This window comes from Phycodurus eques, chromosome 1 (assembly GCF_024500275.1).
Source record: "Phycodurus eques isolate BA_2022a chromosome 1, UOR_Pequ_1.1, whole genome shotgun sequence".
Lineage (NCBI taxonomy): Eukaryota > Metazoa > Chordata > Actinopteri > Syngnathiformes > Syngnathidae > Phycodurus > Phycodurus eques.
This window is the reverse complement of record NC_084525.1, coordinates 39,555,830-39,568,632: the sequence shown is the minus strand read 5'-3', so window position 1 is coordinate 39,568,632 and position 12,803 is coordinate 39,555,830. Positions and strand designations below refer to the sequence as shown.

Sequence of the window (12,803 nt, the reverse complement as noted above, 5' to 3'; positions counted from 1 at the left end):
GACATTCTCCTCGGTTAATTTCTTTTTGTTACTTTACCAACCTTTAGGAGTAGAATTAGGCCAACAGTGCAGGCAAACTAAAATGAAAAGTAATAAAGTTATTGTTTAATTTATATTGAATGTGCAACAGGCGGCACGGTAGGGGACTGGTTAGAGCGTCAGCCTCACAGTTCTGAGGACCCGGGTTCAATTCCCGGCCCGCCTGTGTGAGGTTTGCATGTTCTCCCCGTGCCTGCGTGTGTTTTCTCCGGGCACTCCGGTTTCCTCGCACATCCAAAACACATGCATGAATTGGAAACTCTAAATTGCCTGTAGGTGTGAATGTGAGTGTGAATGGTTGTTTGTATGTGCCCTGCAATTGGCTGGCAACCAGTTCAGGGTGTACCCCGCCTCCTGCCCAATGATAGCTGGGATAGGCTCCAGCACACCCGCGACGCTAGTGAGGAGAAGCGGCTCAGAAAATGGATGGATGGATGGATGAATGTGCAACAATTTGGTCAGTGTTCCTCAGGTACAGATATCTGGTGACTTACAGAACTTACTGTATGCTTTGCAATAGTATTAAGGGCTAACATGCACACACAAAACTGAGGGCAGCACATCGCTCTAGCTAAAAAAACTGTGATATTGAAAGCAGGTCTGTTTTAAGCCTCCATACTGACATTACATACACTAGCGCTCAAATACGCTTTTAAAAAAGCAATGCCTGTGGGTTAAAACTGCAGCGGCATCTCTTTGGAGTTAATAGAGAGCTGCATCTTTGCCTGACATGGCCTTTAGAAACCGCAAAGAGCAATTATTGTGCTTCATCAAGATGCTATAATGCTTCAGTGTGTGTATGTGTGTGAGTGTTGTTTGTGAAGACAGCGCTCTGTGCTTTGTGGTGAGCTGGAGCGAGTTTTGATGATGCAGGAGTTTGAAATTTGACCAAAAAAAAAAGAAAAACACCCATGAATAAATGATGCACAAAACAAGGGGTGAAAAAGTACTTCCCATCCCCTCCAACCGCCCCTGTGCATTATTGTTCTCACACTCCAGACTCCTAAAATAGCTTGAGGAGAGTCAATCTGAATTCTGTGGTGGTGGGAGTGTGCTTTGATGTGGGTTGGAAATGACATGCTGGGTCACACAGGAAATACAACGCACTGACAGTCCCTCCAGCTCCTTTCGGCTTTCTCATCGGTTTTATTACTACGCTCAATTAAGTCGCATTGTAAAATGGTTGAACGCTCTCCAGCTTTTTCACCATCCCATGTTATATTCTGTCATATGGTCCAGTAGGCTTCGCCAACAGTCAATAAATACTCCACTTCTGTGCGTTGCACACAATGGGCTTTGCATACCAATTGTGTGGGCGCAACAATCTCGCTTGCTGTGGGGATGTAGCATTTCTAATATCTAATGATTTAACTCCACTTTTAGACTCGATTTCAGCATCAGGATTGGCGCTTTGTCAACCCAGCACTGCTGCTGCAAGAATCCCGGTCAAGGATCAGATGAGCAATCTGTGAATGTCATCTTTAATAACACAACAAATACCAAAATTACCTTTCAAAGAAGAAAGGGTTACATTCACATCAGTTGCACTTTTTATATAACACAAAAAAATAATACTAATGATAAAAATATTAATATTACAATATTATGTTACACATGTATGATTGTAAATATTAATAATGTTAATGCACACCTTCAAGGCAATTGCATTACCCTGTCTGGTCCACCCATCCCATATATATATATCCATCCATCCATTTTCTGAGCCGCTTATCCCCACTAGGGTCGCAGGCGTGCTGGAGCCTATCCCAGCTGTCATCAGGCAGGAGGCGGGGTACACCCTGAACTGGTTGCCAGCCAATCGCAGGGCACATACAAACAGACAACCATTCGCACTCACAGTCGCACCTACGGGCAATTTAGAGTCTCCAATTTATGGATGTTTTTTGGGATGTGGGAGGAAACCGGAGTGCCCGGAGAAAACCCACGCAGGCACGGGGAGAACATGCAAACTCCACACAGTCGGGGCCAGGGATTGAACCCGGGTCCTCAGAACTGTGAGGCTGACGCTCTAACCAGTGGGCCACCGTGCTGCCATATATATATATATATATATATATATATATATATATATATATATATATATATATATATATATATATATATATATATATATATATATATATATATATATATATATATATATATATATATATATATATATATATATATATTATATATATAATATTATATTATTATTATATTATATTATTATACATTAACATTATATATGTATATATATATATATATATATATATATATATATATATATGCTGCCATATATATATATATATATATATATATATATATATATATATAGATAATTTTTTTGTTTTTGTTTTTTATATATATATATATATATATGGCCGTGCTGCCATATATATATAAAAAACAACAAAAAAAAAAAGTTTTTTTTTGTTGGATACAACAATGCTCTCAATCATTGTAGATCTGCAATCTATCAATGTGCTTATTACTGTGGTTGTACTTTCCAGTAGCATAAAATGATACTGCATCCTACTGCAGGTGTTTTTTGCTTTTTCTTTTTTTTTCTTTTTTTTTTATTGGTGACCAATCGACTTCAAGGCGCAAGCGTTTTGTAAAAGTTTACTCTGCAGTTTTCTCACCGAGGTCAAAGAACCACTTGGAACTGTTTCAGAATTTGGATTCCCTTGCAGGTGAATGCAACCCACCAGGAGGGCAAGCTCTTGGATGAGTGCGACACTCTGATCGACATCATCCAGCAGAGGAGACAGATAATTGGCAACAAGATTAAGGAGGGGAAGGTAAGGAGAGAGCAGTATTGATCATTCAAACGCTAGTGGCTCTCAGTCCTTGTTTTGGGTCAAATGCAGTACTTTCTTTCCTACCTATCCCTTGCCCTATTTACTATATTTACGGCACAGCATTCGGACTGACTGCCCCAAAATAGGTCATGTTGCATCCAGGAGAGTGACTATACGTGTACTGTAAACTTTTCATGATGCATTTAATGAGACTTTCACAATATACAGCACCATTTTAGCATGGGGGATCGTATTAAAGTAACAACCTTTTTCCATCAACGCATTTTTATTGGATGCAGCACCAGGCAGGACCAATAGGGCTTAAAATAGTCTGCAATGGTTGAATGACTTTGTAAAGCACTAGATTTGAGCAGAGATTACAATGTGCATGCCAGATTGCTGACAAAATGTCCTTTGACTTAATTTCAGCATGACCTCAATCTGTCTCTTAAAATCTCATCTGTAGTGGCAGCGAGTGGAATTGTTGGTTATTTAAAGGCCATATTTTCGTACCAGACATTCACAGACTAGAATGGAGAAAATTGCTTATAGGCTCATCTTTGACAGTCGATTGCATCAAGAGAAATGGCTTTAAAAAAAAAAACTAGACGATTCTAGACAAGCATATTGTCTCTTACTAAGCATTGTCCAATTGTTTAAGATTGTATGGTAAAAATTCATCCATCCATTTTTTTATTTACCACTTGTTCTCACTGAGGTTGTGTTTAACTGGAGTTATTTATATATAGAATACACGTATCATAAAAGTGGCTAAACAAAACTGATTTGGTTTCTTCTTGCATACAGGTTGGGCGCAACTATATGACCACCTGTACAGTCTAATTTTATGCAAAGTATCAAACAGTTGTATAAAAAAAAAATGCCTTCACAAAGATAATATTGCTTAGTTTTGCATGAGACTGTCAAAACGGTATTCATTTAACAATTTATTAATTATTTTAGGTGTAGTCTGCAGCTGCCCACTGTATCATACTGAGAGTTGTTTGAAATATGTTGCTTCCCTAATTTAGCTGCCAGAGTGATGACAGGATCAGAATATTAGAAACATTTCTCAGCATAATGTATAAATAATAAACATATTGTTAAGTAAATACCTTTTTAAGATTTTTGAGACAGTTCCAAAAATTGTTGTGAAATAATGCATACAGGTAACATATACTGTAATTAAAAGAAAGGGGGGGGGGGGGGGGAAGAAAAGAAGAAAAAAAGTGGATAGCCCTTCATTCTTTCCTTACGGTTAGGACACAATGTTAGGAAACAATCAGAATCCATTATGAGTACTACTGAATACGTAATAGGTATTTTAGGGGAGCTAAAACGAAATTTAGAGAGGCTTGGACATCCCTAAACAACAGGGGCGTCAAACAAATTTTTATCGCGGGCCACATCGTAGTTATGGTTTCTCTTGGAGGGCCGTTATGGCTGTGAACCCATATGAATGAATGATCGCTTCATATTATTACATATACACAAATTGATGGATAGCTACTTTTAAAATCAGAAGGTAGTAAAAACTTAGTTCGACTACAGTATTATTTAATTTATTTTAAAAAGAGCATCGGGAACAAACAAAATACTGGCAATATCGTAATATTTTTAAAAGTGAAGGCAATTTGCAATTTTGGTATTTTAGCTGGAAACACGAAGGAGATGTGCATGACTTGGTTTCGCGGGCCACAAAAAATTATGTGGCGGGCCGAATCTGGCCCCCGGGCCACCACTTTGACAGTTATGCTAAACAGGGTCTAAAGCAACCATGGATGTAATCGGGATTGAGGGGCTTTTAAAAATGAACATCCATCAACTGTATGAACTCTGACAGCCTGTGATTTCCACTTCTTACTTTATCTTTTTTCCCCCTTCCTACTCAGGCGCAAAGGCTACGCAAGCTGGCCCAGCAGATCTCCAACTGCCAGCAGTGTATCGAGGGGTCCTCTGTTCTAATCACACAAGCCGACCAGACACTGAAAGAGAGCGACCATGCCTGCTTTCTGCAGACCGCGAAGAGCATCAATGAGAGGTCAGCCAGCCCTCGCACTAACCGCACACATCGGACTGACCTAGTTAAACACGGTCCAAGCTAAGAACTGAGGAGCGTACAAAGAGAGACAATGGGAGTCAATTTGAAAACTTTTGTGTGTACTTGATTTTTCCATGTCGGGATTACATTTACTATTTAACCTAATCTTATCCCACCTGTCTGCTTAAGATTCACTTAAACAGTTCAATTGATTTTGGCAAGCAAACGGCAAACACGTGCCACCCTAAAAAAAATGTAAATAATAAAAAAAAAAAAATCACAACAGATTGTTTCTCGTGAATTTTAAATGCATACTTTTCCCTTTTACAAACTTGGATATATTTGGTTTGGTCAGGATTTGGTTTGCTCTGTTTTAGGGTTTCCATGGCAACTGCATCAACCCAAGTGCTTATTCCTGAGATACACCTGACAGACACGTTTGACAACTTTGCCCTGGACTTCTCCAGAGAGAAGAAATTGCTGGAAAATCTCGATTACCTCACTGGTAAACCATGAACCTCATTTCTTCATATGGAGAAACTCATATCCAATTTGCAACACTTTAATGAGCCTTAACCTTTCAATTCAAGAGGTCCAAAAGGCTGTTTCTTTGGGTTGATATTCAACAAACTCATTCTCACTACTCTCAAAACCCTTCAAGTAGCTTTAAAGGTTTACATAAATTAAAGCAGTTTTGCTCATAGTTTTTAATTTCAAATTCATTAGAACTGTCTTTAAGCAAAAAAACAACAACAACATCCTATTCATTAATTCTTATTCATTTTTGCTAAATAATTTGTGTCTGCATTTGAATTATACTTGTGCGTATGGCCAGAAACAGGCAGCTTGCAAGCTTCAAGTAGCTGAATAAAGTCTGTTGGTGTATTCATTACCAATGAAGTCAGACTTCTTGCCTCTTTTTTTCCATAATAAGTTAGTGCCAAATACCAAGTAACACTTCATTAAGTGGGCGGGTGGACAACTGCTATTTAACAACAAGAGCTGCAAGTACAGTCCAGGGCGTACCCTGCCCCTCGTCCAAATTCAGCATGGGCTAGAGTCCAGCACACAAGTGACACTGAATGCGATAGGTAGAAAATGAATGAAGGGATGTACATGCGACCACTCAAGTCATATAGATAAAACATGTATCTCTAATTTGGTTGAATTAGCTCTAATAGGGTAAAAGGTTGGAGACCCCTGCTCTAACTTGATACAATGACCACCATTTGTTACACAAAAAAAAAGATTATTTATGCTTCCCAGTGCAAAAAATTTTACTTTTCTACTATCCCCACATTGTTCCACTTGACTATAAAGAAAGGCATTAACTTACTTAGCTATTACCTTTAGGCAGGAGTATAATTTCTAATCATCGCCAAGTCAAACAACAAAACTTTTCCTTTCTTACCTCTATAGCTCCTTCTGCTCCGAGCATTAGGGAAGAGCTGTGCATGGCATCCTACGACACTATCTCAGTCCACTGGACATCGGATGACGAGTTCACTGTAGTGTCGTACGAGCTCCAATATGCCATCTTCACTGGACAGTCCAACATTACCAGTAAGTCCTGTGTGTGACAGAAAAAAAAAAAAAAAACATCTGCCCTGCAGCCACCACTTTAAAAGAACATCATTCAAAAGGTATGCTGACTCAAATTAATGAGCCTCATTGTGGTCTTAAATCCCACCTTTGCAATTTTCAAGAAGAAAGTTGCATTTTCTCAAGGGGACATACACTGAACTATGCATTTTCTTTCATGATTTAGAAGATTTCCCAGGTGTCTTAGTAAAAGGTCTCTGACATTTTGTGGTAAAAATACACCAAGGATAAACAGTTACAGCACACTCAACACTCTGGTCGAAATTACTGTTTTTCGGGACAAATGACTTGTTTTGGGGGGACCGGTTCTGTCTTAAGCAAATGAGCCACTCGTCCCGCCTGTACTTTAGAGCCATTGCCCAATATGGTTTTTGTTACAATGCCGACCATAAACAGGACTAGGGTGTTACGACTATGCGAGTGACTACTTGTTCTCAAAACAGCCCAAAGTCTGAAGACGAAGCAAAAACATCTTTTTGTACTTGCAGTTGTGGAGGCAGCACTTCATTACATAGCCACTGGAGTATACTAGTCAATTTGTGGACAGATCTGTGCATGTGGCACATGTAGTGGACATATCACCACACACGTATACTCCTCTAAAATCACAGTAGTGAAAATAGCAAAAACAAACTGTTGCTAAAGGAATCCACAGCCATGGGTCTGTTGTAGATGTTGGGGGTGGATGATCCATTACTGCATTCTCTCCAGGCCTCTCTGGCTACAGTTGAGGAAGCTGATGTTTTTTGTTTTGTTTTGTTTTTTTACCCATATTATTCTGTCGGGCGGCACGGTGGATGACTGGTTACCACATCTGCCTCACTGTTCTAAGGATTGGGGTTCAAATCCCGGCCCCGCCTGTGTGGAGTTTTCTCTGGGCACTCCGGTTTCCTCCCACATCCCAAAAACACGCATGGTAGGTTGAGTGAAGACTCTAAATAGCCCGTAGGTGTGAATGTGTGCACAAATGGTTGTTTGTTTCAATGTGCCCTGCAATTGGCTGGCGACCAGTTCAGGGTATACCCCGCCTCTCGCCCGAAGATAGCTGGGATAGGCTCCAGCGCGCCCACGACCCTTGTGAGGATACAGAAAATGGATGGATGGATTATTCTGCCGGTTGATGACTTCAAAAGAGATCTTGCAGCAGGCCTATAATGTATTTACTTTTCAAAATTAAAAAATAAATTGGAAAACTAAGCAACACATTCAATACAGTATATACTGGTTTGTTGCCTAAAATGCCATCATCCATCCAACCATTATCTGAGCCTCTTATCCTCACAAGGGTCGCAGGAGCGCTGGAGCCTATCCCAGCTATCAGGGCACGAGGCGGGGTACACCCTGAACTGGTTGCCAGCCAATCGCAGGGCACACATAAACAAACAGCCATTCACACACATTCACACTTATGGGCAATTTAGAGTCTTCAATTAAACTACCATGCATGTTTTTGGGATGTGGAAGGAAACCGGAGTGCCCGGAGAAAACCCACGCAGGCACGGGGAGAACATGCAAACTCCACACAGGGGGGGCCGGGGATTGAACCCCGGTCCTCAGAACTGTGAGGCAGACGCTCTAACGAGTCGATCACCGTGCCGCCTGCTATTAATACCTAGTCAGCGAAATTATTTTACAGTTAATTTATTCAATTTGAAGGGTTATGCACAAACGCACAGACACATGCACACATGCACACACACACACACACACACACACACACACACACACACACACACACAAATCATGAATCCTTTCCCAGAAACGTTGTGGTTGGAGCATAAGACAAGGAACAACCCATTTAAAGTTGGTGTGGTTCCAGAATTGTTTTGTCTTTTGACAATGTTGCTCTGTATTTGCATTAATCTAAATAACTTAATTAGAAATATGCAAAAGGTTGGCATCTGTGTAATTGGTGCTGCTCAAAGGATTTTCCAGTTTTGGCAGAGGTCTGCACTCTAGTATTTTACCATTTTTATCTCTTGCTACTGTATATTTTGTACATTAAAAAAAAAACTTCCCTCTCAGGTCTGTGCAATTCATTAGAGAGCTGGATGATCGTGCCCAACATCAAACAGAACCACTACACTGTGCACGGCCTGCAGAGTGGCACCAAGTATATCTTTGTCGTGAAGGCGATTAACCAAGCGGGGAGTCGAAGCAGTGAACCGGGTACTCTGAAGACGAACAGTAAGTGGCCAACCAAGTAAACTCACATGAACATGGTCCCACCTTTACTGAAACCTGATACACAATGTGTCGACACAGACATGGCATATTCAAATCATAGTTTTTTCTTTTCTTTTGTCCACTTAGATATAGATGGTTTTATTTCTCGTCCCCTTGGCCAACATTCAATTAATTTAAGTGAAAATACATAAATAACCTGCTCTGAGGAATCTTGCCTATTATAAATCTCAATGTGGTCATCCCACCCCTTCTTCCCACCAGGCCAGCCCTTCAAGCTGGACCCCAAATCTGCTCACAAGAAGTTGAAAATCTCACACGACAACTTGACGGTGGAACGCGATGAGAGCACATCTAAAAAAGGCCACAGCCAAGATCGGTTCACCAGCCAGAGCAGCTACGGTGTGGTGGGGAATGTTTACATTGACAGCGGGCGGCACTACTGGGAGGCCATGATTGGGGGGAGCACATGGTGAGTTGTTTTTTTTTTGACCACATGTGCATGATGAATGTTTTTCTGTAAAAATAGAGGACTTGGACACATTACGTAGATGTGTCAAACTCAAGAGGCACACACAAGCAGATGAAGGGCATTGAAAGATGATGCCGTCCAGAGCAAAAGCAGATGGTGCACACTGCCAGGAACTCATATTACAGCATATTACTCGGTCATTTTGCCAATCTGGGTGAATGGAGTTCTTTTGTCATTATTGCTGTCTGTATGGAAACCTTTCAGCATTTTTTTCACGAGGTCATTGTTGTGTCAGCATACAATAACATCCCTCACCTCCTTTCCAGGTACGCCGTGGGTATAGCATACAAGTCAGCGCCTAAGCACGAATGGATCGGCAAGAACTCATCCTCATGGGTGCTCTGCCGCTGCAACAACTCCTGGGTGGTCCGCCACAACAGCAAGGAGCTGGCCATTGAGCCTTCGCCCCATCTGCGCAGAATTGGCATCCTCTTGGACTACGACGCTGGCTACCTGACCTTCTACGACGCTGTGGGCTCACAGCACCTGCACACCTTCCACGTCTCCTTCGCCCAACCCGTGTGCCCCGTGTTCAACGTGTGGAACAAGTGTCTGACAATCCTCTCGGGCCTCCCCATTCCTGACCACCTGGAGGGACTTGAGCCTCAAGAATAAACATAACCACACATACTCAAACAAGACTTGTCTTCCACATGATATTTCATTTTTCTTCTTGGTATTTCCTTGCACATCTCCCTAAAAGTCAGCTTGCTAGAGTTGATACTGTATGTTGTTTTTGCCTCAGTAAGAATCCTAAAATGGATGGATGGTCAACTGCAAACATGCCCAAAATTGACAGGAGTTTGAACAACAGGGAAAAGAGGAGAACGTAATTATTTTGTTTATAGCAGCTGTCAATTTCACACGAACATGCTATAAGGAGATTTTGGAAATTGAGTTACCGTTACTGCTGTTTATGACAAAAGAAAAGGATCGAAGTCGATGTTGCAATCTGTCCAGATCTCTTTACAATCTCTCAACGCAGGATAATACAATAAATGTGTGTTGCAATGTTTCATTTGGTGCTTCTGACGTGAACTTTGGAGTCTTGTATTTCTGTTGCTGGCAGTAATACTTCCTGTTGGTATGGTGTAATCCACATTTTCTTCTCACAGTTTATTCAAACCGAGCTGTTGTTGGGCAGTTAAAATACTGCACACACTTTAAGATTCTGTTTTCACACAGGTCGTACAGACAATGTTGTGGCCAACAATGACCACCAAATTCAATGCCGAATTAATCTGTATTTTCTGTCATTTACTGCAATTTTGTAAATAGTCTACGAACAAATAAAATAAAGCAGTTCAGGTTGTACCCCGCCTCCTGTCTGCAGTTAGCTGGGATAGGCTCCAGCATGCCCGCGACCCTAGTGAGGATAAGCGGTGTAGAAAATTGATGGATGGATGGATAAATAAAATAACATTTTACTTGCCATATGAAATGTAAATATGTTTTACATTTTTGGAAAATGTGTTTGACATGACATAGTTAAATTCCAAAGAAGAAGAGAGACACTTTTAGATTTAAAAACCCTTAATTTACTTTTGAGAGTCATCAACTGGAGCTTCTCGGTGTAAATAGAATGATTTGGTTGTATTTCCTGATGATACTGTTTTGTTGTGAAACCCCCATTTTAAGGTGTGTGGATTCTGTTTCGATGGGAATGAATTAACGCTTTGTTCTCGCTATATATATATATATATATATATATATATATATATATATACACACACACACACAGACATTGTATACCACCATGGCTCTATGACCGTACTCCGATGTGTTCTGCCCACGTGGACATTGGTGGAAAAATGGGTTAGAGAGTGTAGTCTCACTTGTTTCACTTGTACTCAGAGAAGTATCTTTAAGAAGGTCAAAAATAAATAATAATTTGCACATGGAACATGACTACTTATTTTTTTCCCAGTGAAGGTTTTACTTTTTTCTTCTCAAGGCTAGCTAAATCTAACAAAAGGCCAAACCACTGTAAATATACTCCAGTATGTGTGTAAGGTTCTCTATAATAACAATTCTGCTTTTATTTAGAATTTTTTTTCGATTTGAATTGTAGTGAAACCCTGCAATTAAATGTGCTTACCAGCCCACTTGCTTCCCTCTGAAGACTTTCTGGCAACCTTGTAATTAATCAATACAGATGAAAATTCATCCTCTTCATTTAAAAAAAAAATTTTTTTTCATTCCATGCAGCTCGACCTTTTTTCACTTGCGGCGCACACAATGACACACAGCTGTAGTCCTCTGTACTGTATTAGTATTTGAAAATGGACAGGAGGCAGCTCACAGTATCATACAACAGCCTTGTTTGGCTTCAAGGGGACCTTGAGTGGAAGTTTGTGCAGGGCATGAGGCTGTAGCCCACTTGATTCCTCACGTCCTGCGGATATTGGATCTTGAACAATTGACCTTAATCCGCAAGACCACCTCGATCTTTGTCCTCCAGGCAAACAATGGACCCACCCACCGGTTTGTACATTGCTCCAATGCCTTGTAATATTAAGACCACAAATGTCCAGCAGATGTCACTGTTAAATCTCAAGACAATACATGTGAGCTCCCACTTTTGAGAATAAACAAGCTGACTTCTAACATAAAAAATAAAAAATAAAAAACAGCAAAAATCAGCATACACACTATATAGTGTTACTATAAAGTCATGACAAACCTGGCCGACAGAAAGTTGGATTTAAGTAAAAACAAATAATAAAGTACATACATATGATATATGATTGACGTTTATCAAACATGCAGTACAAAACAAAATGAAAAAAATAAAATCTACAATATAAATATCCCAAACTGAAGCACCATGTACTGCTAGTCTGAAAAGGAGTAGGAAGAAGTTATTTATTTAGAACTTATTTAGATCCTACGATTCCTACCCCTTCACCTTTACCTATAATACATTATTCATCAAGAAGTGCAGTGAAGTGCATACATACATATATATTCCATTTATTTATACATTAAAATAAATGGAAGAATACATGGTTTTGTTCCTTTCTTTGCAGTTAACAGCTTCTCCTGATCTGAGAAGACTTTGTCCAAGGAACTTAACCAGTCAATGTCAGAGGTCACTGGTCTTGGACGAGTAGCTCACTCGCTCAACCTCTCTTCTAATGCCCCCCCCTCAGTGTTTATTTCAGGGACTCAATTGCTAAGCTGGCTCTGTTTGTGTTTATGAGAAAAAAGGTTGGCAATTCTGTAAGCACAAAGGGAGAGTCGAACATGTAAAATCTATCTGAAGAGAATTAACACAGACTGCCGGCAGGCTTCTAAAGGCAACAGCAGGGCTGTTGACTTTGTTAACCTGCAATTAGCCTTCACACTGCCGTGTTAATTGCAGGTTAGATGCAGGTATTCCGTTGTTGTCTCTTCATTATTCCCTTCAACATTCGGAAAGAAAAGACTTCTTTCTTCCGAGGCTTTTTTTAACACTACAGGGGTCTGGAAAGTTGTTAAATTGGCAACTTTGTAAATTGCTCGATTTTTTGGTTTTTGTTTTAAGTTCAATTTTGTCACTATGGTTCAGTACATTGCCACTGTAAAAGACATTTATAAAATAGTATTGTTCTTTCCTTTT

At 40.1% G+C, this 12,803-nt stretch overlaps 1 protein-coding gene across 4 annotated transcripts in view; it reads left to right on the top strand.

The window, feature by feature from the left end:
- LOC133410299 (E3 ubiquitin-protein ligase Midline-1-like) overlaps positions 1-11,097 on the top strand; it is a 42,504-nt gene extending 31,407 nt beyond the window's left edge. For 3 of the 4 annotated variants that reach the window (XM_061691279.1, XM_061691270.1, XM_061691263.1), the window contains 7 exons: positions 2,736-2,843; positions 4,736-4,884; positions 5,262-5,389; positions 6,304-6,447; positions 8,512-8,673; positions 8,935-9,142; positions 9,469-11,097. In XM_061691279.1, the coding sequence (XP_061547263.1) occupies positions 2,736-2,843; positions 4,736-4,884; positions 5,262-5,389; positions 6,304-6,447; positions 8,512-8,673; positions 8,935-9,142; positions 9,469-9,817 (1,248 nt within the window). In that variant the 3' untranslated portion in view covers positions 9,818-11,097. The remainder of the gene's footprint in view (positions 1-2,735; positions 2,844-4,735; positions 4,885-5,261; positions 5,390-6,303; positions 6,448-8,511; positions 8,674-8,934; positions 9,143-9,468) is intronic. The other variant, XM_061691288.1, reaches the window with a different exon arrangement.
- The last annotated feature ends 1,706 nt before the right edge of the window (positions 11,098-12,803 follow it).